This window comes from Cherax quadricarinatus, chromosome 10 (assembly GCF_038502225.1).
Source record: "Cherax quadricarinatus isolate ZL_2023a chromosome 10, ASM3850222v1, whole genome shotgun sequence".
Lineage (NCBI taxonomy): Eukaryota > Metazoa > Arthropoda > Malacostraca > Decapoda > Parastacidae > Cherax > Cherax quadricarinatus.
The window spans coordinates 2,042,324-2,066,369 of record NC_091301.1 but is presented as its reverse complement, the minus strand read 5'-3'; the positions used below and the strand labels follow the sequence as shown (position 1 = coordinate 2,066,369).

Genomic DNA, 24,046 nt, shown 5'->3' with positions numbered 1-24,046 from the left:
TGGTTTTTGCCTCCCTGCACCTTTGGGTAAACCATGGGCTCATCCTGGCTTTTTCATTATTCCTGTTACCCTTGGGTACAAACCTCTCCTCAGCCTCCTTGCATTTTGTTGCTACATATTCCATCATCTCATTAACTGGCTTCCCTGCCAGTTCTCTGTCCCACTGAACCCCGTTCAGGTAGTTCCTCATTCCTGTGTAGTCCCCTTTCTTGTAGTTTGGCTTCATTCGTCCTGGCCTTCCTGCTTCTCCCTCCACTTGTAGCTCTACTGTGTATTCGAAGCTTAAAACCACATGGTCACTGGCCCCAAGGGGTCTTTCATATGTGATGTCCTCGATATCTGCACTACTCAAGATGAATACTAAGTCCAGCCTTGCTGGTTCATCCTCTCCTCTCTCTCTTGTAGTGTCCCTTACGTGTTGGCACATGAAGTTTTCCAGTACCACCTCCATCATCTTAGCCCTCCATGTATCTTGGCCCCCATGTGGGTCCAAGTTCTCCCAATCGATCTCCTTGTGGTTAAAGTCACCCATGATCAGGAGCTTTGCCCTGCATGCATGAGCTCTTCTGGCCACTCTAGCCAGTGTGTCAACCATCGCTCTATTGCTCTCGTCGTACTCTTGCCTTGGCCTCCTGCTGTTCTGTGGTGGGTTATACATCACTGCTATTACCACCTTGGGACCTCCAGAGTGAAGTGTTCCCGCTATGTAATCACTTTCTTCTCACTTTCAAAATTCCAGCGATTTTTGATCAGCAACGCCACTCCTCCACCCCCCCCCCTGTTCCCTCTGTCTTTCCTCAGGATTTGGTATCCCGTTGGAAAGATGGCATCTGTTATCATACCTGTAAGCTTGGTTTCTGTGAGAGCTATGATGTCCGGTGATGCTTCTTTGACTCTTTCATGCCACTCCTCCCACTTATTTGTTATTCCATCAGCGTTTGTGTACCATACCTTCAGTTTCCTTTCCAACACTGTGGTTTGGGGGGACTGTGAGGGTGGGAGACCTGGTGTGTGTGTGTGTGTGTGTGTGTGTGTGTGTGTGTGTGTGTGTGTGTGTGTGTGTGTGTATGTGTGTGTATGCATTGTGTATGTGTGTGTATGTATATATGTGTGTGTGTATGTGTATTTGTGTGTGTGTGTGTATGTGTGTTTGCATGTGTGTGTGTATGTATGTGTGTTTGTGTGTGTGTGTGTGTGTGTGTGTGTGTGTGTGTGTGTGTGTGTGTGTGTGTGTGTGTGTGTGTGTGTGTGTGTGTGTGTGTGTGTGTGTGTGTGTGTGTGTGTGTATGTGTGTGTGTATGTGAGTGTGTATGTGTGTTTGTATGTGTGTGTGAGTATTGCGGTGTCGCTTGAGGGATGGAAAGTGGTGTGGCCGGGGAGGTACTGAGTATGAGTCACACGAGCACACGTACATAAACGTGCACTCACAACACACACACACACACACACATACACACACACACACACACACACACACACACACACACACACACACACACACACACACATACTAGGGTGTACGCCCATCACTAGAGACAAGCAGGAGAGCTACCACAAAGCTAGGAACCTGCAGAAACCTTCTCCACAAGTGAGAAAACACTCAACTAAACAACAGTATCGCTGTTATAAATTTCCCTACAAAGTAACGGAGATGTCAACGAGTGACTCAATCAACAGCTTGAAAACCCAGACTCTGATATACAAACAATATGGCTTGAGAGAAGGGGAAAATATTAATTAAACTTTTACAACGAAGATGAAGAGGAAAGTTTTGTAAAGAGGAAATTATAAGATGGAAAAGATTGTCCATTCCAGACTAAGGAAAGGAACTGGAGAGTTAGATACAGATAGGATCAGAGACGAGAGTGTCTCCGAGAGTGCTCTAACAGAGACTAGAGTGACTCTGAGGGTGCTCTAACAGAGGCTACAGTGACTGAGAGTGCTATAACAGAGGCTACAGTGACTCTGAGAGTGTTCTAACAGAGGCTAGAGTGACTGAGAGTGCTATAACAGAGGCTAGAATGACTCTGAGAGTGCTATAACAGAGGCTACAGTGACTCTGAGAGTGCTCTAACAGAGGCTACAGTGACTGAGAGTGCTATAACAAAGGCTAGAATGACTCTGAGAGTGCTATAACAGAGGCTACAGTGACTCTGAGAGTGCTCTAACAGAGGCTAGAGTGACTGAGAGTGCTATAACAGAGGCTAGAGCCACTGAGAGTGCTATAACAGAGGCTAGAGTCACTGAGAGTGCTATAACAGAGGCTACAGTGACTCCGAGGGTGCTAAAACAGATACTAGAGTGACTGAGAGTGCTCTAACAGAGCAAGTGCAACTGGAAAAAAAAGCACATCGAAAAATTTAATAAAAGCTACCACACAGGCCTTTTTTTTACGTACCATTCAATTTTTTTATGCACTTTGCAATTGCATTTACGAAAACAAAATCGCCCTTTAAAGAGTTTCGTGAGAATGTTTGCTCTGTAAACACAAATGACTGATCAGATTAAAGAAAATTCCTATGGCCCTTTTTATTGAATGACGCATTAAAAACAATGATAAAAGTATGAAGAGAAGATAGGACAGCAACATGCAACAGGAAGATGAGAAAATCTCTTGCAACAGGAAGATGAGAAAATCTCTTGCAACAGGAAGATGAGAAAATCAGAATGTGCAACAGTTTGGAGTCTTTATTGGCGAAACATTTCGTCAGTGAAGATACCTGAACTACGAACATAAATACGACTGATCTATATGACGTACGACTGGTCTGTATGACGTATTACTGATATATATGACGTACGTCTGATCTGTATGAAGTACAACTGATTTCTATGACGTACGACTGATCTCTATGACATACGACTGATCTCTATGACGTACGACTGATCTTTATGACGTACAGCTTATCTGTATGACGTACGACTGATCTGTATGACATACGAGTGGTCTATATGACATACGACTGACCTATATGACGTATGACTGATCTGTATGACGTACGACTGATGTGTATGAAGTACGACTGATGTGTATGACGTACGACTGGTGTATGACGTACGACTGATCTCTGTGACGTACGAGTGCTCTACATGACGTACGACTGATCTATATGACGTACGACTGATCTTTGTGACATATGACTGATCTGTGACATACGACTGATCTCTATGACGTACGACTGATCTCTATGACGTACAACTGATATATATGACGTACGACTGATATATATGCAAAGGGTAGACAACAAAGATAGTTTAAGAGCTAACGCGTATGAGCTGTGAGGAGAGGCTAATGGTACTGAATCTGACTACATTAGAGGACAGAAGAACCGGGGAGACATGATAACAACATGCAAAATACTGAGGAAGTGACAAAGTGCAGAGATAGTGCTTTTAAGAGTTGGAAAATACATATACAGGGTCATAGGGATGTTAGGAAGTACTTATTCATCCTGAGAGTGATCAGGAAGTGCCTGGATCTCGCCGAAGTAGTGGAAACAGGACCCTTACATAGTTTTAGAACAGGTACGATAGGGCCTGCGAGGTTAGCTAGGAAGGAGCGAATCTAGCAAGCGTCAAGTTGAGAGGCATGGACAGGAGCTGTAAATCGACCCCTGCGTGTGTGCACACACACACAAACACATACATATACATTCAAACATACACACACCTGACCAGCAAACAAATAAACACGGGCTGGCCACGCGTCACCCTGCCAATGGCCGCCGGCGAACATGAGAACTTGAATGTTCAGGTTGAACCCGCGCCCTCCCGCGCCCCACTCAGCTGACTCACTGCCCGCCAAAACTAAGTAAAACAACACCAGCCTCATCGCTACCATCTCTATCATCTACACCCAAGAAATTATCCCTAGCGACTTTATTCTTCAAATATTTAATCTTGCTTTGTAGATTCAAAGTGTGACACAATCGGAAAGTAAAGAGAGAGAGTGAGAGAAAGAGAGAGAGAATATTGTGACCTAACTTCTCCCGCGGTTTGTTTACCCGAGTTGAACACAAATCCAGAACACGTGTACTGGTGGCTCCTGATTGGCTGCCGCTGCCGATCAGACACGTAGCTCCTCCCCTCACACACTCTTGCCATCATCCAACATTCATAACACAATATATATTCTCCTGCTTCCGAGTTGACACCAGAACTTCTGGTCCCAGTAAGAGAAAGTGTCAATTTCTGCCGATGTATGCCAAGGTAAAAAAAATCTCTAACAATCATAATAAAGCGAGTAAATGTAGAACGAAATGAAATTGGTAAGTTATACGCCTGGGCGGTGTCTGGCAATGGCCTGCGCGCGCACACTTGTCAGTCATTAGGTTATAACCTGTTACACACCAGCATCCTGCCATCAGTTTACACGGTGATGTAGGAGGGGATAGACGTTCAGCCACTCGCGCTCGGATACCACCGTTGAGATGTTAAATTTTTATGTAACGTGTGCCGTGCCATTCGGGTATATACAAGATATAGACTTTGACAGTGAGGGTATACAGTCGGATATGCTCTGGCACAACCTGGAGACTCGCAGAGGTAAGTGACTTCAATTTTTTTTTTTTATATTTCTTATTTTGATTCTGAACGAGTACGCAGTTGTTCCTATGGACTTGACTTGCGACTGATGCTGTAATCTTGGCCACGAATCAAGGTTATGTACACTGAGAGATGTATTATATCTCTCATCATATAAACATACTAAGAGTTTACGTGTTTAAGTATTCTTGACTGGTGGTATACAGGTGACAGCCAGTAATTAATGACCCTTCGTCTAGCTGATAGACTTTAAAGCCCAGTAACCAACCAACGGTATATCTATGTTAACTAATGGTAGCGTATGGTACCAAAATAAACATACCAGCGTGGGATGAAGACTCTGTTGGAGGCTCGTGATGACAGGTGAGACAGTGAACATATATGTGTCAACTCCGCAGACTTTTCCGTTTTTTTTTTTTTTTATACCCCACGCTCAATCAACTCCCAAAATGAGTAGGGTGCCACCCATGAGAGGTAGTCCTCAAGCTCACGGGCCAGGGAGTTTTACATCTCTCCTGCCCTGGTTTCGAGTCCTGCCCGACGCTGTTGTGCGATTTGTTGGAAATTGGGTTTTTTGCGATTTCGTTCGCAAGTCTTGCGAACCATTGTTATTTCTGATGCTGTGAAGTGATAAGTTGTGAGGAGCCATATTGTGAGGTCCCATGTTGTGAGGTCCTATGTTGCGAGGTCCCGTGTTGTGAGGTCCCATGTTGTGGTGTCATGTGGGATCCCATGTTGTGGGGTGTCATGTTGTCAAGTCCCAAGTTGTGAAGTCCCATGTGAACTCCAATGTTGTAAGGCGTCATGTTGGGAAGTCCCATGTTGTGAAGATTCATTTTGTCAGGACCCATGCTGTGGAGACCCATGAGAACCCATATTTTGAGGGTCATATTTCTTCACATGGGTCCTCACACTAAGGGTCCTCACAATATGGGTCCTCAAAACCTGGGTCCTCACATGGGACCTCACAACATGGGTGCTCACAACATGGGTGCTCACAACATGGGTGCTCACAACATGGGACCTCACAACATGGGTGCTCACATGGGTGCTCACAACATGGGACCTCACAACATGGGCCCTCACAACATGGGTGCTCACAACATGGGTGCTCACAACATGGGTGCTCACATGGGACCTCACAACATGGGTGCTCACATGGGTGCTCACAACATGGGTGCTCACAACATGGGACCTCACAACATGGGCCCTCACAACATTGGTCCTCACAACATGGGTGCTCACAACATGGGTGCTCACATGGGTGCTCACAACATGGGTCCTCACAATATGGGTCCTCACAACATGGGTGCTCACAACATGGGTGCTCACATGGGTGCTCACAACATGGATGCTCACAACATGGGTCCTCACAACATGGGTCCTCACAACATGGGGTCCCATGGTATGGCTGGCTCACCTCGGTCCGACTGGACGTAAGGCAGATCTGACTGACGCAAAACCAGAGCTGATTGACGCACCTGCCGCTGTAGTGACCACAAACTGGTTGACGCATCTGGCGCAACACGCCTGGAAGCGTCTATCCCAAAAGTGAGCGAGTCTGATGCTGAGAGAGAAAGAGAGAGAGAGACACACACACAATATTCTCTCACTAAAATTAACAGCTCTTCTCCACAGTAAGTATAGTGAAAATTATGTTTTAAAGTCCAGGAGTCAGAGGGGCGGCGGTGGCCTGCTCCGCTGCACGATTCTCTTCCCTGTGTGCGGCCTGGCTTAGCATCCTCTACACGCTGCTGTTTGAGGGACGTAGTTTCTTTATCAAGTGTATCTTCTGCGTGTGCGTACGTGTGTGCGTGTACGTGTATGCATGAGTGTGTGCGTGTGCGTACGTGTCCTTGTGTACGTTTATGTATGCATGTATAAGTGTGTGCCCGTGTACTTGCCTGTCTGTACTCATTTTTTGTGGGTACGGGAGTTAAGTCACAGCTCCTGGCCCAGCCTCTTCACTTGATGCTGGTTGGATTTAATATCCCCTAGGCTCGTAGTCCCTGCCATACCTTTCTTAAAACTATGTACAGAGCCTGCCTTCACTGTTCCTTTCTCCAGGACATTCAACTTCCTGACCACCCTCTGGCTGAAGAAATACTTCCTAGCATCCCTGACTCATCTGTGTCTTTAACTTTCAGCGTCGCCTCTCAACTGTCTATCCCTGTTCACGTAATCAAATCCTTTGAGTATTTTGTATGTCATTATCATGTCTCCCCTGGTCCTTCTATCCTCTAATATCGTCTTGTTCAATTCCTTTAATTTCTCCTCGTAGTTCATTCCCTTTAGTTCTGGGACAAGTCTTGTTTTATGTCTTTGCACTTTTTCCAGTTTCGTAACATTTATAATCAGGTCTGGGTTCCATGCTGGTGCTGCATACTCTAATATGAGCCTATTGAAATTCCTGAAGGCTGCTTTTAGATTTGCCAGACAAGCATTGGGTGCAGAGGTTATTCGATCTTCTGGTAATATACTCGTCGCTATGCCCATCTTAAGGTCTTACTCCTTGAATGATGTCTGTAAGTAGGAATATATGTCTTCTAGCGTGCCGTTCATATATCCCAGAAACAGCAGTGGTTCTAATACCGATCCTTGAAGAACACTACCAGTTACACATTATTCTAACATCTCTTTGTTACCTTCCCGTAAGATACTCCCTGACTCCGCTGAAGTGCATTCCTTGCTATTCTTGCCTGCCTCTCAAGTTTATATTGAAATGTCGCAATCTACCTACCCTTCCTTCTCCTTCTTCACCTCAGTCACTCTGTCGTAAACTCCGGCAGTCTGTGAGAGAAGTATTGCTAACTTTAAACTCATGTTGGATATTGTTACGAAAACATCTCTCCCCAAGTGTTCCACCACTCTCCTGCTCGTCTCAATTACCTTTAATAGTACACAAGTCAGTGATACTGGTCTGTAGGTCAACACTTTCTGTCTCCTTAAATACACTGGGATTGCATTTCCTGTTGTCCAGAGATCTCTGGCAAGTGTCCTGTGTCCTTCAATTTTAGCTAGTGGTTGGGATAGTTCTTCTCCCTCTAGCAGAAGCACAAGGTGACACTTTGTCGGGTCACATTGCTTTTCACGTATCCATCTAGCTCAGATTTTTTTCCTGTATCTCTCTCTGTTGTGTGTATGGTGTCCAGATTCCAACTGTGCTTTTTTTTTTTTTTACTTTTTTTTTTATTTCTAGTGTTGCCTCTTGTTTTCCCCTATAACACTTCTTTCAATTGTTCCGCACCCGATTTCTACATATTCTCCGCATCCCCGTGAGCTCTCCTTCTTCCTTCTTTACTCTTATTATCTTGTGTTTTACTCTCGTCTTTCTTCGTGTAACTACGAAACAGTGGCGCTTCGGACGTCACTCTCGCTGTTACGTCATTATTCACAACCTTTATCATTCGTTTCTGACTCTTGTGCTCGCTTCTCTGTTGTCTTTTGTTCTCTGTTTCCAATAATTTTTCCATGCTCTTGCATGTTCCTCTCTCTCTCTCTCTCTCTCTCTCTCACTCCATATTTGGTTGAGCCACAAGACTCGGAGTTCTTACCATTTCCTTTTTCTTTTTCTTTCTTTACGTACGTGTGCGTGCGCATGTGTGCGTGGGACGTACGTGTGTATATACGTATGTTTGCGTCTAGACGTGTATGAGACAGTAAAAGCACTGAGGAAGAGCGATATGTAGAGAAAGAGAGAGAGAGAGAGAGTCTGACTACCAAAAATTTGCGTATATAGTCACCCCAGAGAAGCGTAAAAAAAAAAAAGACGCACGAAAGGATGATCGGACCAGATCTCGAATGATTTTGTTGTTATTGTCGTTGTTCTTGTTTAATGTGCAACTTAATGCTGCAGTTGTTGACTCTGAAGGCGTGTGAGAGGGAGGGAGGGAGGGGCGAGGAGGGAGGGGGAGGGAGGGGGAGGGAAGGACGAGGGAAGGACGAGGGAAGGGGGAGCATCTAGAGAGATGGAGGGAGGGAGAGAAGAGGATAATATTGCAGAAGTGTGATGGGGAATAGGATGATTGAAGATGGATGATGAATAAACCCATAGAAGAGGAGCGAGGAATAGATAGAAAAACTGGTGGATGGAATGAAAGAAGTAGATTAGAATGAAATGAAAGAAGAATAGTAGCCAGTAGAACGATTGAAAAATAGATAACTCTACCAGAAGTAAAGAATATGGAGTATGGTACTCCATAACTACCAGAAGTAAAGAATATGGAGTATGGTACTCCATAACTCTTTAAGAGGTAAAGAATACGGAGTAGGGTACTCCATAACTACCAGAAGTAAAGAATATGGAGTATGGTACTCCATAACTACCAGAAGTAAAGAATATGGAGTATGGTACTCCATAACTCTACAAGAAGTAAAAAATATGAAGTAGGGTACTCCATAACTCCACCAAAAGTAAAGATCATGGAGTGAAAAACTCCATAACTCCACCCAAAAAAAAAAAAAAAATTCTCGAGACTTTATTAATATTAAGTTTGGCTTAATATGTTATTTTCACTGAGAACGTTAAAAATTGTACGCTTTTCCGCACTAGGATTTGGGATACCTTTTTTTCGACATTAATTTTATTCATTAGAGGTTTAAACAACGTAATGTATATATGACGTGTGTGGGAGGGAGGGAGGATGATATATATAACTTGGGGTATGGGGGTATGATGTACATAACTTGGGATAGGGGGGTACGTGAAGATAAATGGGGTTGGAATTTATAAGAAGGGGTGTTGTGTCACCTGCTTCCCCCTCCACACCCCTCCCTTGCACCCCTCACTAAGATCTTCTCACCCTCTTGCAGACTCTCTCTCTCTCTTTGTTTATGTTAGTGCCACTAACGCCACGGAATTAATGGCAGTGTCGCCACCACCAGCAGTGCCTCGACCATCACAACACCCACCAACCACCTCTACAACTGCCTCTATCATTAATGCCACCACCACCACACCCACAACAACCACCACCCACCACTACACTCACCACATTCACCACAACTACCACAATTGCAATCATTACCATAACCACCACTCACAACCACAACAACTACCACCACTACTCGTATCACATTTTGCATCACCACAATTCACCACGACAAAGGTACAGAGAGAGAGAGAGAGAGAGAGAAAGAGAGAGAGAGAGAGAGATAGAGAGAGAGAGAGAGAGAGAGAGAGAGAGAGAGAGAGAGAGAGAGAGAGAGAGAGAGAGACAGTACATCCCTGACCTATGTTACCCTGGCAGCTGGGAAAGAGAGAAACCCGCAAGAGAACAATAACACAAAAAAACAGGTCTCCGGCATAACTATGTGTGTGTGTGTGTGTGTGTGTGTGTGTGTGTGTGTGTGTGTGTGTGTGTGTGTGTGTGTAACCGATATATTTCGTGCAGTTAAGTAATCTTTATTTTTATTAATAAAATTTCTTATGTACATTATACTGTACTGTTCTTTCTCTATATTTCTCAATAAGTTGACAATGCAGCATACAGTGTTCTAGATGGTGATAATGCTGTCACCATATTTTACGTGATTAGCATTTAGTCTGATCATTATCTGTGTGGCTGCCTTCAAGAGGGAGCTGGACAGATACCTAAAATCAGTACCCAATCATCTGGGCTGTTGTTCGTACGTTGGACTACGTGCAGCTAACAATAATAGCCTTGTTGATCAGGCCCTGATCCACCGGAAGTCCTGGTCAAGGACTGGGCCGAGGGGGCGTTGACCCCCGGAATACCCTTCAGGTAGGCAGGTAGACTCTGAGGTGTCTCCCAGACAACCAAAGGTACTTGCAAATAAGCCTAAGCCTGCTACCACATCATCAATCGTCGTCTTCAATTTACAAGTTGCTCCGTAGATACGATTATTTACTTTCATGTTATCATAGTGGGTGACAGAGATACTCGGGCTTCTAACTGCCTTCCTATGACACTCACTTTCGTTAATTATTGGTCCCCTAATATTATTCCTAATGTGAGACACAGATATACCAAAGCTACATTTTACATTTTTCTAGACGGTACTTTCGCTGGATAGCATATCAACTTTATCACGAAGGAATAATTCATTGTGTGATGGAATCCAGGTGTAAATACTCCAGGATCTCCGACTCTTAGGTATTCACACCCGGCTTCTCCAGTAACCATATTAGTCATTACGTAAGTCAAGTGCCCTCAAATTACGACATGGAATCGTAATGAAGGAGTTAAATATAGTGTCATTAGTATGGCAAACAATTCAGTTTGCAGTGAAGACTACCAGTTAGTTGTTAATTCTTATGCCTTACACAGCATGGTTGCTGTACACTCCTGCTCAGATCCATCACTGTTGTATATTATTTGTGATTATTATGTAACCATATAAATATATTGGCAGTAGTATTAACTAATATTTGTAGTGTTCTAGGATGGATGAACTAGCAACACTGTGGCTAGAGCAAGTCACAAGTAACTCAGGAATTATATGTGAAAGGAGTGGTAGTAATTTCGGTTCGTCCCTGACCATTATCAAGACTTGTTAATGGTCTAGGAAGAACGGAAATGACATCTAGTTTGGCAAGTCCCAGAACCGAAACCTTTCCAGTAAAATGTCGCAGTGTTTGCATCAGGGCCGCGTGCCAAAGTATTGGTATCGGAGGGTAAAAAATACTGTATCGTCCCTTCCGTACCTTGCATTTCTTTGTCGTCCAGTTTTCTTTCAATTTTGTGCCTCTTATTATCTAATAATTTAACCAGTGTTGGCAGCATTAACTAACTGATGCACCTCTTCACCACCAGGGTTGCCACCTCTGCCGGATGTGATCCTCAGCAACACTCCTCCTCCCTCACCACTACGTCGAGCACACTCCTACCTCTCATTCTTCCCTGAGAAGCCCACCCACGCCCTTCCCACGCCTCCCCTGGCCCCACCTGCCCTCGACACGCCCCCACTTACGCCCTCAGAGACCCACGCCCGCGCCGCCTCCGTCGAACACATTCAAGAAGTCCGTCGTAGATTACAGAATGACCACCCGGAGCCACAGTCACCCCACACCCTTCCCCAGCTCTCCTGGCCCCTGCCTCGCCCCCAGGAAGAGGGCAGCCAGGAAGAGAGGGAAGGAAACCAGGGAGCAGAGGGAGAGAGGGGTGACGACGAGCGTCGCTGGAGGATGGTGGGACGGGATCTGCAGAAAATAGCTGACGAATTTCAACTCCACCATGGCAAGGTACGTCCCACTGGACAATAGATATCAGCACCTTCTTGTTCTCTTTTGCAATCCATGTCCACCTGTTGACCGTGTCCACCTGTTGGTCATGTCCACCTGTTGGTCGTGTCCGCCTGTTGGCCGTGTCCACAGGTGGACCGTACAGCTGTGCTAACTCATAAAAATGATAAGGCATAGGACGGTCTCCTACCACCATTACCACTACTACTACTGCTACTACCACAACTACCTCTACCACCACCGCTACTACTACTGCTACTATTACTACGACTTTACCTTCTTATTACTATTACGACTACTATCACTATAACTTCTGTAACAGATTTCTATACTACTATTATTACTACCAATATTACGATTGCTATCACCACCACTTTTGTTACTAATACCACTATTACTGTTACCTGTACTACCACCATCACCACCACTACTACTACTACTACTACTACTACTACTATCGCTCAACATTCTGTCTTGCTAAAGCTAATATTTACGATGTGTTTGTTCAGCTGGCTCTTCAGTGGTGAATGACATGAGTGTATGATAAGGCAGGTGGTGACATGAGTGTATGATAAGGCAGGTGGTGACATGAGTGTATGATAAGGCAGGTGGTGTCATGAGTGTATGATAAGGCAGGTGGTGACATGAGTGTATGATAAGGCAGGTGGTGACATGAGTGTATGATAAGGCAGGTGGTGACATGAGTGTATGATAAGGCAGGTGGTGACATGAGTGTATGATAAGGCAGGTGGTGACATGAGTGTATGATAAGGCAGGTGGTGACATGAATGTATGGTAAGACAGGTGGTGACATGAATGTATGGTAAGACAGGTGGACACATGGGTGTATGATAATGTAGGTGTGAGCGAAATATGAGAGAGAGAGAGAGAGAGAGAGAGAGAGAGAGAGAGAGAGAGAGAGAGAGAGAGAGAGAGAGAGAGAGAGAGAGAGAGAGAGAGAGAGAGAGAGAGAGAGAGAGAAAGAGAGAGAGAGAGCAGAAGCAGCAGCGTGTACTAAGACAAGTATCAAGACAGTTATGTAATCGGCAGAGATAAAATCCTCACGTGCCCAGCCTGGAGCTCCGTGACGTCACACGGTGATACAAACAAGCGAGCCTGGGGTATAGGCAGGTTGGGGTATAGAAAAGGGGTACAGAAGGGAGCACTGGGTCCAGATATAATGGGAGATGGGTGTGAGGAGGGAGGAGAGATTGTCTTTATGAACCCATAAATAATTACCATTAACATGATAGTTTTTGTTGTATAATAATCAAAAAAGTATAATTTAACGTATAAATTTAGTCACTGTAATAGTTTCTTGCTTTATATTATTCTGCAATTATTTTGATTTTGTATATAATCTATTTTGTTATTATTGTAGTTTATTATTATTATTCACAATGGCAGAATATACACGTTGAGAGGTATATTTCTCTCAGTATATATACACAGAGTTTACTTTAGTCCATATTTTTAAGGTTATAGTATCCCTGACAGATGATAACATGTGACATGCAGCCTCAGTGACCCCTCTTGTAACTGATAAGCTCAAAGTCCCAGTAACCCAATGTTTCTTCACGTTATAACCTGTTGTGTTTGTGGTATCCCTTAGGTGGGCGTCAAGCGTGAGAGTGAGGAGGAGACGCTGAACCTGTCTGTGCCTGTGGCCCTCACCAGATGCCTCTCAGCCTCCATCCTCTTCCTGGTGTGGTGGAGACTCTTCAACAAGTTCCACTGATCATGCAACCCTGCACCGTCCTCTCCTTCCTGTGCGGATTTCTCCGGTGCCACTCTGGGATCAGCCGGGAGGACTTGCTTAGAGTTCCTCTGTGGCAGCAGTTGAGGAACTCAGGTTCCTCTTCAGGAGGCATTTCAGGAGACTGGCCTCGTATTTCGCGCCTCCAGAGTCCTCGACGGGGACTTCCGTTATTGATCTGCCACTACCCTGGCGTCTTTCACAATAATAGATTTAAATAAGTTTCTCACAAACATTCTCAAAGAAATTTCGCTCAGTTCTCCGATGTCACCAGTGTTGCAGATATCCCAAAAGCTGAAGTCAGTTCCCGAAAGACTGGCAACGATTGGATTGGCCAGGGATATTTCCTGTTGGCTGTTTCCCGTTCACAGCTAGTGTAGGAGAACCGGCCTGGGCCGAACAGTGCTCAAAAACCGCTTGTCGGTGTTCTCTGAAGGACCGAGTGTGAGCGGGTAGTGGGCATTTGGTGCCCACAAAACTTGGTGTAGCTTTATCAAAGGTAAACGACGGATCTCATTCGCCAATAGTATTTGTGCACACCGCTTCGACCCTCTGGGTCACTGTAAAGGGGAACGTCTACGTCTACGCCAGACGTCGTTGTCTACGCCAGGCGTCGACTCGAGTAGTTTCCTTGAGCGGTGAGGTTGTAACGAAAGGCAGGATTTTGATCCCTTTCAGTCCCCTTTTTTCTCCCCTTTTATGTATATATTCTCAAACTGGACTTGGACCTTCTTAGGATTCCAACTGGAAATTGGTCTGAATGCTTTATGTAAATACATTTTAAGATGAGTCTCTAATTCCAGCTTTCAGTACACACATGTGAAGCGTTGTATGTGATTCATGCATTGCCATAACGTAAGTTGAATTAAGTTTAATTTGTGGGAACATTTCTGCCATTATTATGGGCATTACACTTGACCAAAATCTTGCCTTTTTTCCGCTTGTGTACATAGCCTAGCCTTACTGATCCTCTAAGTCATAATATTTTTAAGTAATATTTCTCTCCTGGACACGATCAAGCCACTCTCTCTCTGGTATTAAATGTGTCAAACTTCTCTCAGAGTCACTAGCGAGCAGAGACATTAAACGTTGTAATGAGTATGTAAAAAAAATAACGTGTGGTTTGAGAGATAAAGCGTGTCCACGGTCATCAAAGCTATAAGACGTGATAATTATATATGTAAAAAATACTCCAGATGACGGACTCAAGGCTTGAAAAGCGATTGGTTGTTTTGGCGATGAGCGTTATAGTTTTTCTCTCTAGTAAATAAATCCTGCTCGCTGATTGGTAGCTGATGTTGACCGTGTAGAAGTCGCCAAGTCTTGGGTCCGAATCTGGCTTCTGTAAAGTAATTAAGGCTCTTAAAACAAGTGTAATAAGTACCTTAATTGCTTATATCTGTTTTAGCCTGAGCTGACCTGGCTCTCTATACGAAATAACTTCTCTAAACCGAATTCAAAGTGCTTTAAAAGTATTAATTATTTTTATCTCTTGATAGTACGTCAAAATGCCTAAATGGATAAAACAGTTGAAAAAAAAAATATATGTCTGACTTAATACAATATTCGGTTTACTGAAGATTTTTCGTATTGTCTAGCGGTGTTGCCAGTGATTAATGCGATCCCTTCTACTGAGTGTGTAACTATATGTAAATAGATTTTTTTTTTTACTCATGGATATCGTAGGAGAGATTCAGTACTTAACTATTTTGATTTAACTCGAAGAATACAAGTGACCTTGATCAAAAACAAAGATTTTAAACTGTGTGTTGGAATGGACGGTACACTGGCAACACTGTGAACCCCCTAGTCAGCATTATCAGCAATCAAAATGATCTCCATTAATTCTTTTGGCCAACCTTGGACACTACTGCGTGGTGTGCCTTCGTTTCTGTAAATGAGGTGGAAAAACTTATCCTCACTTCTTATGATGTGATCTTTTGACCTATTTTTTTTATCGGGGTGGACTGGTAAGGCAGCGAAAGGCCTCGGTCATGTGACCAAAAGCTGTAGTGTGTGGGTCATCATGTGACTAAGTGGTACCAGCGTAAGGAGCAATTTTCATACCTCTTCTGTCTTTACCAACGGAGGCGTGATACAAAGCAAGTCTTAATTTTGGACTGGGCTTAATCAAGTCTCTCTAGATCGAAACTTAAACAAATGTGAAGTGTAATATTACGCGTCTCGTTGCCCCAGTCACCTCTGGAGGGCGGGTCGTTGAGCCAACACCCGCACGAGGAAAAATACTTGCACAAATCACCTCTTACCTCCCCATGACTGTCTTTGCCAGCTGTGTCCTTGCTGTGTCTAGCCATTTTCGTCCAGTTGTGTCCTTTCTGTATCCAACCATCCTAGCCTCCAGCTTTCACAAGACCTTGATTATTTTACACTAATAATTATTTTATTGAAGAAAAATTTTCTTGTTTATTATTTAACTAAAAATCATAAACCAATTAAAAAAAATTTAATCGATTTTTCTAAATATGAAAATTCACTTGTTTACATTGTGTATTCGTAAAAATAATTATGACACAAGTAATTAAAATTGACAGTACCAGATGCTGGAGTTCCAGAAGACGAGGAGGTGAGAGGAGTCGTTAGAACCAGAACCTCTTAGAAAGTGTTGCGAGAATCGCCCCTACGGCGTCTTCAGTGTGCAGGTGTTATCATGGACGTTTAATATTGCCAAACAGATTAATCGTGTGATAGTTTTACCTTCTCGTAGGTCATGAAAGGTACCCTAATTACCTTTGTATTTAAAATCTAACAGTTTAGACTGAGTTATGATCCTGACCTGTAACAGTGGAAGTCTTTTCAGACGTATATATATATATATATATATATATATATATATATATATATATATATATATATATATATATATATATATATATATATATATATATATATATATATATATATATATATATATATATATATATATATATATATATATATATATATATATATATATATATATATATATATATATATATATATATATATATATATATATATATATATATATATATATATATATATATATATATATATATATATATATATATATATATATATATATATATATATATATATATATATAAATGATATTATGCTACCTTTTTTCATCACTCGGTAAATTAAAATTTGCCTCACCTGTCCATGGAGTCCGTCTGGCCTGGGAAGCGACCCTCATTCTCTTCCCGGCCCCCCCCCCAAAAAAAAAAAACGCATTTTTTTCGTCTTTCGGTAGATGAGACTTCTCTGCGAGCCTCCTAGATAAACATGTACATAGTCTAGATGTAGTTATTTTTAAAGGTTTGATTGTGGTTGCCATCTGTCTTCGAATATCTGTCTTTTAACTTCTAAAAAAAAACAATAGCACAAAATTCCTTTTAAAAAACTCAAAAACAGCTAAGTATTATTCCGTGTCGAAAAAAAAGCACGAAAAAGACATGTGTAGTAGTGTAGGGACGTGGTGCACTAGTTGGGTGGTGGTGTAGGAGGGCGCACAGCAGGTTACGACGTGTTGTAGGGAGGTGCACCACAAGTTACGTGAAGATGTACGGAGGTACAATCCAGGTTACACTGTATACAGCAGTTTACGCCGACAGTGTTGAAGAAAGTGGTTAAATACACACACACACACACACACACACACACACACACACACACACACACACACACACACACACACACACACACACACACACACACACACACACACACACACACACACATAAACACACACGCACACACACACACACACACACACACACACACACACACACACATATATACACACACACACATACACATATACACACATACACACACACACACACACACACACACACACACACACACACACACACACACACACACACACACACACATACAGCCAAAGACCATCAGTTGCACGTTTTATCTACAAGAGGCTTTATCCTCGTAGATAAAACGTTGGGTTAATAGAGATGTTTTGCTCTGTGTTGTGAATTAAACGCTTGTCGGCTACACTAAACTTCAACAACAGTATTGAGGAAAACAAATCAGCGCTGGAACACCCTTCGACGTCACGAAATTTCGCTGTGTTGAGAGATCTTGAAGTCTACCTTTGAGATTTACACAGAGCGAAACGTTGCCACAATCGAAGCTTGTTCTGCACCTGTTTTCTTTTTGGGGGGCAGGAGGGGAGGGGTCAATTCACTTTACACTGCCAAACAGAAGTAATTCTGTGAGTTTTCTACCATAGCCTTAGGAACAACTTGCCTTTTATTTATCAGTACAAGATTTGTACCATTGCCAAATTGTATTTTTCTCAAAATTTCTGGATATAAGAGCTTATTATAACGTCCCAACTGATAATATATATATATTTTATATCATCTTTTTATACCGTGAGTTTTTTTTTTTTTTTGTCTGTTTACGTGTGCAATAGAAAAAAAAATTAGCCTATTTAAAAGTTGTGATTTTTGGAATATTTGTGAAATTTCTGCATATTTTGTTTTTAGTAAAATTCAGATGACCTGATATGGCCTTTGTGGGTTGTTAATGGGGCAGGTATCGCGTCCAGAAGTTGACCTCAATCGGTGACCTAATGGGGACATCTGCCTGACAACTGACCCGAAAAAAAAATCATTAGTGTATAAGATTATCTAAATCAGTTAACCATTATTATATAAAACTTATAATAGAGTGTATTGTATTATATTTATTTCCAAAGATGTATAATTTTTTTTGTTATTAGCGCAAAGAAAACTGTAAATTTTAGCTTCAATAATTTATGAAATTATAATATATACATATATGTATATAAAAAAATGGAATTGTATTTAGGCAGTGTCCCCCTGGAGGTCACCATGGTGTAAATACTGGGACCACAGCGCTCCTACGATCAGTGTCTCAAGGGGAGTATATTTGACCAGAGAAACCTGGTGAAGTCGCTTCTAAACCCTTTAAGATATTCATTCGTATATACCCTTGAAGGGCCTGGTTCCTAGAGGCCTCTCGTGTATCCACATGACGAAGGAAAAAACTTTGCAGAGAACTAAGTTTTAATATCTTTGGGTCTTCTTATCAAGTCATCTAAACGGATCGAAATGCTGTCCCATTAAACCCTAGTTCTTCATAGTATATTTTTCTTGGTTTATCATTGACGGCAGAACATTTAGAGCCTAGAAACATGTACAGGCGCTACCGTCCACAGGAAGGACACATTGTACCACTATCGTCCACAGGATGGACGCAGTGTACCACTACCGTCCACAGGATGGATACATTGTATCACTACCGTCCACCGGATGGATATGGGGTATCTTCCACGACAAAATCTATATCTAATGTGAGGGGCCCACGGCTTCACCAGGGTTGACTGGTCACCAGTGCTCAGGTCTTGAGCACGATCTCTCAAAGTGCTAAAAATCGTCACTACCCATCTTTGTCTTTCAAATTTGTACATAATTTTCATTTTTGTATCTGCAATAAACGGGAATATATGTATAACTGTATTATTCATACCTTAGTATTATATATATATATATATATATATATATATATATATATATATATATATATATATATATATATATATATCCCTGCAGGATATGGGGTTTCCTTGATGCCACTAAAAGGCTCTTGGTGCAAGGAATTAGAGCTATCCTCTGCTTCCTTGGCTCAAACCTTATTACCTCTTATTTCCTACAGGTTGTATGACCCCGACTGGTTTAGTGCTTTCTACTGAATATAATAAGAGTTATAACAAAAATAATACTATAATGATGATAATTACGAGAAACAGAAGATGAAGAATTAATAACAATAATAATAATAATAATAATAATAATAATAATAAATTTATGGGAAATGAAAAACGGGAAGCCATTAGGATAAATAAACAAGACGAAACACTGGAAATAAATGGTATAAAATACCGACACAATGGAAATATAAACACATGTACAGTATAATGTGATCCTTTATTGACAACGTTTCGCCACACAGTGACTTGAAAAAGCCCACTGTCTGGGCGAAACGTTCTCAATAAAGGATCACATTATACTGCATATGTGTTTATATTTCCAAGACGAAACACACTGAGAAAAAAAAACACGAAAAGTAAAGAAATTTATTTTTTCTCACTGGAACAAGGAAAAAAAATCGTAAAAATAATTACACAACAACAGCAAAAAAGAATAAAGGCAATACTGATAATCGAGGGAAGCAAGTAGACAAAACAGAGAAAGAAGGGAAGCAGGAAGACGCCAAATAATGGAGGTAAACAGACAGACACTAGAGAAAGTCGGGAAGAAGGTGGATCAAGTGAATATTTGTTGATGTACTAACAAGAAATAAAAATCTGATTCTGATAATAAATTTCCTGAAGACCTTTGGAGGCGTTTACAGTTGTGACAAAAGCTCGCAAAGGTACCGATGTATCACAGTATGTCTCTCGGTTACAATGTACAACATAACGTTACTGTGTCTCCACGATATATGGCACGCTGTGATTGTGTCTGGGTCACAGTGACACCATTATTACTGTTTCTGGGTCACATTGACACCATTATTACTGTGTCTGGGTCACATTGACACCATTATTACTGTGTCTGGGTCACAATGACACCATTATTACTGTGTCTGGGTCACATTGACACCATTATTACTGTGTCTGGGTCACATTGACACCATTATTACTGTGGCTGGGTCACAATGACACCATTATTACTGTGTCTGGGTCACATTGACACCATTATTACTGTGTCTGGGTCACATTGACACCATTATTACTGTGTCTGGGTCACATTGACACCATTATTACTGTGTCTGGGTCACATTGACACCATTATTACTGTGTCTGGGTCACATTGACACCATTATTACTGTGTCTGGGTCACAATGACACCATTATTACTGTGTCTGGGTCACATTGACACCACTATTACTGTGTCTGGGTCACAATGACACCATTATTACTGTGTCTGGGTCACATTGACATCATTATTACTGTGGCTGGGTCACATTGACACTATTACTGTGTCTGGGTCACATTGACACCATTATTACTGTCTGGGTCACATTGACACTATTACTGTGTCTGGGTCACATTGACACCATTATTACTGTGTCTGGGTCACATTGACACTATTACTGTGTCTGGGTCACATTGACACCATTATTACTGTGTCTGGGTCACATTGACACCATTATTACTGTGTCTGGGTCACATTGACACCATTATTACTGTGTCTGGGTCACAATGACACCATTATTACTGTGTCTGGGTCACATTGACACCATTATTACTGTGTCTGGGTCACATTGACACCATTATTACTGTGTCTGGGTCACACTGACACCATTATTACTGTGTCTGGGTCACAATGACACCATTATTACTGTGTCTGGGTCACATTGACACCATTATTACTGTGTCTGGGTCACAATGACACCATTATTACTGTGTCTGGGTCACATTGACACCATTATTACTGTGGCTGGGTCACATTGACACTATTACTGTGTCTGGGTCACATTGACACCATTATTACTGTGTCTGGGTCACATTGACACCATTATTACTGTGTTTGGGTCACATTGACACCATTATTACTGTGTCTGGGTCACATTGACACCATTATTACTGTGTCTGGGTCACATTGACACCATTATTACTGTGTCTGGGTCACATTGACACCATTATTACTGTGTCTGGGTCACACTGACACCATTATTACTGTGTCTGGGTCACATTGACACCATTATTAGTGTCTGGGTCACATTGACACCATTATTACTGTGTCTGGGTCACATTGACACCATTATTACTGTGTCTGGGTCACATTGACACCATTATTACTGTGTCTGGGTCACATTGACACCATTATTACTGTGTCTAGGTCACATTGACACCATTATTACTGTGTCTAGGTCACATTGACACCATTATTACTGTGTCTGGGTCACATTGACACCATTATTACTGTGTCTGGGTCACATTGACACCATTATTACTGTGTCTAGGTCACATTGACACCATTATTACTGTGTCTGGGTCACATTGACACCATTATTACTGTGTCTGGGTCACATTGACACCATTATTACTGTGTCTGGGTCACAATGACATCATTATTACTGTGCCTGGGTCACAATGACACCATTATCATTGTCTGGGTCACAATGGCATCAATGTCACTGTGTCTGGGTCACAGTGACACTATGTGTAGGCTTCCAGTTATACCTGGAGGTTGTTTCGGGGATCAGGGCCCCCAGCCCGGTCCATAACCAGGCCTCGCGGTGAATCAAGGCCTGATCAACCAGGCTGTTACTGCTGGCTTCCGTTTCCTGCGTCATTCATGGTAGAATATATCCAAGGGGTACGGGAGTTATTTCTTGAGTAGCTTTAGGTAGATGTCGTTTTGATAAGGACCTGCCTCGTATGGGCCAGTAGGCCTTCTGCAGTGTTCCTACATTCTTATGTTCTTATGGATTTAATTTGCTTCAGTGGTATGAGTGAATTGGCTACGCACAGAACCTCCTGCGACTTTCTACTAAGGGAAGAACTTGAAATGGAACACTTTTCCTAGGAGCTAATGAATCGATCCCTGAAACCACATATTAATGAGTACCCCTATGTGTACACACTTGTCTGCTGAGACTGCCTGGCCAAGTAGATTCTTATCTGTTCATACATTAACGAAACTGCGGTTGGCCGGGACTCGATCCTGCGTCACCATGTCCAGCCTCGAAGGAAGCTTCGCACTTTTATAACCATTACACCGCCAATAGTAGGACTGGTGGTATAATATTTACAGCAATGTGAACGTTGTATGGCTTCCCACTGGGCTGGACAAGGTGACGCAAAATCGAGCCTCGGCCAGCCGCAGTTTTGTTAATATATATATATATATATATATATATATATATATATATATATATATATATATATATATATATATATATATATATATATATATATATATATATATATATATATATATGCGCGACCTGAAACAATAAGGAGAGATCATGTTTCTCAGCACATTATAACAACACTGGTGGCAAGACTATCTCAGTAGTAGTAACCAGTTACCAGTAACCAGTGTACCAGTAGATGACTCACTACCAACCGTCTCTGCCTGAGTCACTGTCTGTATTCATATTGTGCTGACCACAGCAGTATTCAAAGACCCCCTCACATATGGGTACTGTGGGCGGCCAGTCAGTCATACGAGAGTGAGCAAGGAGATAGGCAGGCTGTTGGGCGCTCCCCACATTATCTGTAATTATACGTACTACCAGCCTACGTGAGTATTACTTTACCCTATCCACGTATCAAACTCCCACATGATAAATGGTGGCACCGGTGTGGAGCGTGGATTTAAGTTTTTATGGGTAATTCAGGACGTTAGAAGACTGTTTGTGAGTAGCCAGCGGGTCAAAGGTGAACCGTCTCACCCACTCCAGCTACTCGATCCCCTCACTCACCACCTCCAGCCTGCAAGCCTGTTGCAGCCGTTTCAAGCTTCCTGGCTTAGTTCGTGTGCTAATTGCTTCAATCTCCGAGGGGTTGACCCGGATTTTGCAATTAAGCCAGTCAGTAAGCCAGACTGTGGAAGTGAACGCCAGTCAGCCTATCATCCAGCCTGTCTCCTGTCATCCCACCGGTGCCACCATTTATCATGTGGGAGTTCGATACGTGGATAGGGTAAAGTAATACTCACGTAGGCTGGTAGTACGTATAATTACAGATAATGTGGGGAGCGCCCAACAGCCTGCCTATCTCCTTGCTCACTCTCGTATGACTGACTGGCCGCCCACAGTACCCATATGTGAGGGGGTCTTTGAATACTGCTGTGGTCAGCACAATATGAATACAGACAGTGACTCAGGCAGAGACGGTTGGTAGTGAGTCATCTACTGGTACACTGGTTACTGGTAACTGGTTACTACTACTGAGATTTTATATATATATATATATATATATATATATATATATATATATATATATATATATATATATATATATATATATATATATATATATATATATATATATATGCGACCTGAAACAATAAGGAGAGATCATGTTTCTCAGCACATTAGAACAACACTGGTGGCAAGACTACGCCTTGCAGTACGCACTTGTTTCTTGCGTACATCAAAGCATTCCAAACAGACTAGGCAACTGCTAGTGTAATATATATGACTGAGCCTTAATCATAGTGTTCTGAAGTGAACAAGACCTTGGAAGATGATCACTGTCTATGTTATCCATCTTTTAGGGAATAACTTATGAGATTTATTACAGTCCGATTATTGCTGACTTTATTTATATTTATTTATTCGGGGGATAGATAATCCATTCATCATTTACAAATATATATATATATATATATATATATATATATATATATATATATATATATATATATATATATATATATATATATATATATATATATATATATATATATATATATATATATATATATATATATATATATATATATATATATATATATATATATATATATATATAT

General features: G+C 41.9%; 1 protein-coding gene across 1 annotated transcript; it reads left to right on the top strand.

Annotated features, from left to right (window-relative positions):
• Positions 1-4,378: 4,378 nt before the first annotated feature.
• Positions 4,379-15,712, top strand: LOC128687881 (uncharacterized). The gene is made up of 3 exons (XM_053775445.2): positions 4,379-4,545; positions 11,322-11,749; positions 13,362-15,712. Exons 1-3 carry the CDS (start codon positions 4,431-4,433, stop codon positions 13,485-13,487), a joined length of 669 nt encoding a protein of 222 aa, XP_053631420.1. The 5' UTR covers positions 4,379-4,430; the 3' UTR covers positions 13,488-15,712.
• Positions 15,713-24,046: the final 8,334 nt, after the last annotated feature.